The sequence below is a fragment of the Tupaia chinensis genome, unplaced genomic scaffold, assembly GCF_000334495.1.
Source record: "Tupaia chinensis unplaced genomic scaffold, TupChi_1.0 Scaffold147880_1, whole genome shotgun sequence".
NCBI classification, from domain to species: Eukaryota; Metazoa; Chordata; class Mammalia; order Scandentia; family Tupaiidae; genus Tupaia; species Tupaia belangeri.
Window position 1 is genome coordinate 258836 of NW_006207730.1, and position 6409 is coordinate 265244.

A 6409-nucleotide genomic window follows, 5' to 3' on the forward strand; every position below is an offset into this window, starting at 1 on the left:
GAGAGAAAGCACCCCCAACAGGGTATTGACTCTGCAGTTTACCTCTAGCCTCAGCCAGCCCCAGATCATGTGTATGCATGTGGCATATTAGGGAGGGTGCTGGGCTTGAATTGGGAACTTTCCTATGTCGGATTGCCTAACAGAGCATCGTGTTTTACTGCTATACCACCATCTGTCCCACTCCACCTCCCCACAGTCTGTTCATGGATGTTTCAAAAACTGAGTCCAGTAATAATTCTGAGTGTGGCTCCCTATGATTCATCTCTGGTTAAAACTTTCATAACTATTCTACAACAGTCCTGATTTATTGGAGCCTAATGTAGTACCTTATTCTATTCCAGCTTATAGTTTCTTGTTTCTTGTGTGCTCCCAATCTGGCTGAAGGTGGTGGGGCTTTGCTTTCCCTGGTATTCCATCCACTGCTGCCTTACAGAAAAAGCACAGAGAGCAAAGTTTATGTTGGAAGAAAACTGTTCTAGGACTTCTAGCCTCTGGTGGCTCACCACTGGCTCCCTAACAATGATGCACTGTAGACAGAGCTCAGCAGAGTGCTGAATCAGGTCCTAGAGAGTTGAGGGCTTACTGTGGAAAGCATTGCTGGGAAGACAAACATTTTGCCTTCTAGATCAGGTTCCCAAGGCCAGAGAGGTGAGGGTGGCTGGGGATGTGGCACACGGGCCTTGTGCTAGGGTGAGGAGGTTGTTGAGTGGGCATAGGTAAGAATGTGTGCGACCTTGGGGTGGTAGAACTCTGGAGGGAGGGTAAGTGTGACAAATTGCTCACAATTCATTAACTCTGGGCTGGGTTCCCTCCAGTAAGCATCGTGATCTTTGTCAACCTCTACTTGGTGGTGTTCACACCATACTGGCCTGTCACTGTGCTCATTCTCACCTGGCTGGCTTTTGACTGGAAGACCCCTGAGCGAGGTAAGGGCCCTGCTGGGGCTGTGTTACTGCATGCCATATGCTCTTTCCTCTTCTCTCCTTATAACGCTGACAGACTCTGGTCAATTTTCAGGTAGCCTTTTATCCTGTCCTTTCCTGGGCTAGAGAAGCTAAGGAAAGGTATTCTCTAAAGGTGCTAGAAAGTCCCAGATCAGAACTGGTGTGGGTTAGGGAGAAGCAGCTGGTAAAGCAGAAGGCAAGTCTATTCTAAATTGGCCATGATGTGCACATGCTGGTTTGCCTCTTAAGAGATGAGGAAACAGAGAGCACTCTGTGGGCCCAAAGAGTTCCCCAGAAGGCTCAAAAGAGTATGGTGGGAATGGGCAAAGCTCTGTCACATTGCCTATTTTCAGGTGGCCGCCGGTTTAACTGCGTGAGACACTGGTGCCTATGGAAACATTACTGTGATTATTTTCCTCTCAAGGTGAGTGTCCCCAGATCCTCACTTGGGCCCCAGGACCAGCTCCAACTCCAGTGCCAACGGTTGGGTCACGGTGGGGGTGGAGGACACCATCCACATGAGAGTGACATGCCCTGGAGTTGCATGTTGCCCAACCTACATGGCTAGACCCAGCAGCCCTTTCTACTCTAGGTTTCTAGTCAAAAGAGGAGGTCTCTTCCCTGGCCATGGCCCTCCTATCTCCATTTTCCTCTCCAGCTCTTGAAGACTCATGATCTCTCCCCCAGCCAGAACTACATCCTTGCCTGCCACCCTCATGGGCTCATGTCCCATGGATGCTTTGGCCACTTTTCCACAGCAACCTCAGGCTTCTCCAAGATTTTTCCTGGAATCACCCCTTATATGCTCACACTGGGGGCCTTTTTCTGGGTACCTATCTTCAGAGACTATGTCATGTCTACAGGTGAGTTGGCTCCTAGAACACAAAATCAAAGGAAAAATGGCTTCTCAAGGGATAAGTGTGGAGGGAGAGGGATAGGTGAGAGCAAGGGCATCTCTGTGATTCCCCCTCCTATTTTTAATTGCCAGAGAGTGCATATGAGAGAGAGAGAAAGCACCCCCAAATGGATTGTGTTTTTTTCTTTTTTTTTTTTAAAGAGGTTTTTGCTATAAGGGCACATGCGCTCACCAGAAAGACAGAGAGACAGAGACAGAAAGCGAGAAATCATCCCCAGCGGGGATGGCCATACCACAATCTCTTCTCCACTCTCCTCTTGGGATCTTGGGCATGCATGCATATGCGCCCGGCGTGAGTATAAGTCACCAGGTCTGGGACTCAAACCACGGTTGACTACGTGGGAGTCCAGTGACATAGCCATTATGCCAACTGCTGGTCCCATATTGTGTTTTTTAAGCTACTGGGCCTGGGACTCAGTGTGACCAGCTGTGTGGGATCTGATTCTCTTCATCGCTAGGTCACAGGGCTGGCCCACCCCTCTGGTTTTAAACAGTTACCCTAGGCTCACTCGCTCTGTGATTCTCCTTGCTCTCCCCCTCCTTTGAAGAGTTAGGGAGGAAATGTAGGGAGTTTGAGAAGTGGCCAATGACCTCTTGGCTTTTTCTGCCTGCCAGGGGCCTGCTCTGTGAGCCAGTCCTCCATGGACTTTCTGCTTACCCGTAAAGGCACAGGCAACATGCTCATTGTGGTTGTTGGTGGCCTGGCTGAGTGCAGATACAGCCTGCCAGGCTCTTCCACCCTGGTCTTGAAGAACCGGTTTGGCTTTGTGCGTGTGGCCCTTCGACATGGGTAAGGACAGTTCCAGAATGCAGGGAGGGGATCTGAATGACCAGCAGAAAATTCAAGGAAGTGGTATCTAAAGAGGGAAGAGTAAATGTATGATAGATTGTTATTGTCTATAGTCATTATGAAGATATACAATTTTTATTTGTCAATTAAAAAAAATAGAAAAAGGATGGAAGAGGAAAGTTGCCTCTAGGTTGGAGAGGAGCTGGGACCAAGTCCTGGAAACATTTCTGCTTAGGAAGAAAGAGGAGAGGATCAGTCCAAAGCCCATTCTACCTCCCAGAGCCTGCTCTCCCTCAACCAGCCTTTTCTCAGTCCCAACAGCCTTTCATCTGGGCCAGTCCCTCTAAAAGAGGACTGGCTATAACTTCATCTCAGAGACTTACTAAACTCAGCATGTGGGTTGAAGGGGAGAAAGCCAGATGAAATGGCCCTGGGGTCTTATCCTTCTAGTGTTTCAGACCTGGGGATGCACAAGAGGTCCTGGGTTGGCTTCCTTTTAATTTGCTGCTATATCGCCCTCATAAGCAGCCTGGAGTGGGTCTTGGAATCTCCACACACAGCCTTCACTGAGTCAGGGCTGGGGTTTGGGAAGCTTGTAGGCAGACCCAGAGACCACTGGGAGCAAGTACATATGGCTTTCTGGTCATCAAAGGACATGCTTTTTTTCCGCAGGGTGGCTCTAATCCCTTCCTATGCCTTTGGGGAGACGGACCTCTACAATCAGCATATTTTCACTCCTGAAGGCTTGGTCAACCGTTTTCAGAAGTGGTTCCAGAGTATAGTCAAGATCTATCCTTGTGCTTTCTATGGGCGAGGCTTCACCAAGAATTCCTGGGGCCTTCTACCCTACACACGACCTGTAACCACCGTCAGTGAGTGAATTTTTCTGGCAGTCTCTAAGATACAGAACCTAGGCCTGAAACTGATTCTCAGCTCTGGCTGTGCTCAGGGAGTGGCCAGGAGCAGTGGTTGGTTGGGGGATGAGGATGGGTGGAACCTGGGCGTCAGGCCTGGGGTCCATTTAGAGAAATGAGTGATCCTGAAGCTTTTCTCTTTTCTTTCTCTATCTCCTCTGGCAGTCGGGGAGCCTCTACAACTACCCAAGATTGAGAATCCCAGCCAGGAGATTGTGGCTAAATATCATGAACTCTATATTGATGCCCTTCGCAAATTATTTGACCAGTTTAAGACGAAGTTTGGCTTCTCGGAGACCCAGGAGTTGGTGATAGTTTGACTGATATCCCCAACAGCCTCTCAGCCTAGCTGAAAGGTGTGGAACCAGTGGAAACGGGAGGACAAAAGTCATCTATGGGGCTCCTGCTCTGGATCTGATTGATCCTCATTATGGGGAGGGCTATCCATTTGGTTGTTTTCTGCACTTCATCTCTTTCTTCTTTCAGCTCTACTCTGCCTTTTACAAGAAGCAGAAGAGATCCTAGGAGAGAGATGCCCTGAAGGCTTTCCCAACTCACATTGTACCAGCATTGAAGAAAGCAGTGGACATAATAAAAAGCCCATCTTCTGATACTGCTTACTGTGTGTGCCCCAACTAGTCTGATTCTAGGATCCCTGTGCATGTCTTTTCTTTTCTGGCTCTCAAACCACCCATCTCCTGACACTGAGACACAGCAGAGCTGGGTGCTTTGAGATTCAGCAGTCTTTGAGTTCAGGTTCTATCTTCTTTGAGCCATGTGACTTTGGGTTAATCAGTCAACTCTGAGCCTCAGTTTCCTCATCTGTAAAATGGGACTAGTTCGCTCTCTTTTGCTTACCTCCAAGGCTGCTGAAAAGAACAAATGATACTGAATGTGCCTGAACTTTGTAAACTGGAGAGTTACATAAAATTATTCTTCCTATGTTTTGCCCTTGAGCAAACAATGCCCTAAATTTCATGGCATCTTAATTTTCAAAAGAAAGTTTATAGTGTAGGATCTTGTATTGAAACTTTAAGTAATTTATACCCTCTGCCACCCTCTAGTCCATACTCAGTTTCTGCCTTATAAAGCTGTAAGAGAATGGGTCAGGCTCATACCTAATTTTCCCTGTCTTGTCTGTACTTGCCTGGCCCCATAACTCTGCCTTTTGTTTGAGAGTCAGCCAGCCTGCTCAGGATAGAAACAAGGTACTTGGCTTCCAGCAGCCACAAAGAACTCTCCTTAATGGCAACTCCAAGACTCTTGGCCTAGTAGTTGTTGCAACAACAGGTTACATAATTTGGCCTACAGACCCCTTTCCCTCATCCCTCTTGGGTGGATGTCACTTGGTCCAATGAGTTACACGCATCAGACTTTTCAATTTGGTCTAGAATCTCCTGTGTGTTTACTCCAGTCTGATCTGTTGTCTCTGTCCTGGGTACCTGCCTCAAGTGATGGTTTATACACAGTGAGTCAAAGATATGCTTCCACTTTTCTGCTGTCTTTGATACTTCATTTGCCAGAGATTGTGTTTTTTCCCCTTAGCTCCCATAAGGTGTTTTCAAACAGTCACCAGATCTCCTGTGACTGGTTTCCTTAAAACAAACAAACCTCTGTATTGTGGCCAGAAGACTAGCCTGGGCTCCAACATCCAGTCCATGCACTCTGGGCAATTTCAGACTTGTCATAGGCTCCTGTGTGCACATTGCTGCTGAAGTACTACATTTTTCACCTGTACAATGAAGGGAAACGCTTCTGGGATTGCAAAAAGGGCCCCCGCATTCTTAAACTAGCTGGTCTTCCCCCTGTGATTCTTTTGCTTATTACAACTTCCACAGGCCTTCTCCATGCAAATGGCTTGAGACCACCTGGTGGAGGCAAGAGAAGGGGAGGATCTGCGTAGAGTGGAAAGTGGGCTGACTGGGAATCAGATCAGGCTGACAAACTTTCTAGTTGGGTGACCTTGGTGAACTACTTAAAATCTTTTGTGTCTTGGTTTTCTCATCTGCAAAATGGGATGATACCTTTGTGAGGACTTGGAAGCTAGATCTACAGAAGCTCTTTTGGACCCAAGCCTGAAATATCTGTTACAGATGCCACTGTCTTAAGCTCAAAGAAACTCTGTGCTGTATGTCTCTGCCTCAGGACAGTGTTCCTTTGACAGGACATCTAGCCTACTGTGTATGTAGTTATAGGAAATCTAAGGTGATAGGGATGTAGATGTGTAGTCTGGGGCACAGAAAGGATGAGAGATGTCCTGACAGGGAATTCAGACTACCTTCTTTCCCTGTTTCACCCTCTGAAATGGGTGCCTTGGTCTCATGGTCTCTTGCCTTCCCCCAGCTCATGCATGGTATCACTTGCAAAGATGTACCTAACATGTAGGGATGTTCAAGGTGACTTCAAGACTAGGGAAAAAAGCGCTTTATTTGCAAAGAACAAACCATTAATTTACACAAACTTACATCCCAGTTTATATACATTATATATAGTTTATATACACAGTATCTCACACTGGATGCTGACCCCCAAAAGCAGCATTGGGCCTGCTCCAGGCCATTCTCACAACAAAGCCCTCCCCAACCCAGCCCAGCTGGAAGCTCTTTGAATAAAGAAAGACACACCCCAAACCCTCCAGGAGAGAGTCCTAAAATGGATTAAAAGAAAACAAGTAGGTTTCTTCTTTGTTTATACTTGGCCTAGGGGAATCTCCTGACAGAGATGGGGCCTGAGGCAGCACTAGGGAAGCCTAAGGATTTTCTTGTACTGGGCCAGTCTAGAGCCTTCCAGTCCAAGAGGCAGGAGCTGAGAGAACGCCTTGGGGAGTGGATGGGGGAGGGGCCCC

General features: G+C 47.5%; 1 protein-coding gene across 1 annotated transcript in view; it reads left to right on the forward strand.

Annotated features, from left to right (window-relative positions):
• AWAT2 (acyl-CoA wax alcohol acyltransferase 2) overlaps nt 1-3884 on the forward strand; it is a 7994-nt gene extending 4110 nt beyond the window's left edge. The window contains exons 2-7 of the mRNA XM_006169972.1: nt 816-926; nt 1298-1368; nt 1603-1807; nt 2476-2650; nt 3323-3522; nt 3730-3884. Coding sequence (XP_006170034.1) covers nt 816-926; nt 1298-1368; nt 1603-1807; nt 2476-2650; nt 3323-3522; nt 3730-3884 — 917 coding nt within the window. The remainder of the gene's footprint in view (nt 1-815; nt 927-1297; nt 1369-1602; nt 1808-2475; nt 2651-3322; nt 3523-3729) is intronic.
• Nucleotides 3885-6409: the final 2525 nt, after the last annotated feature.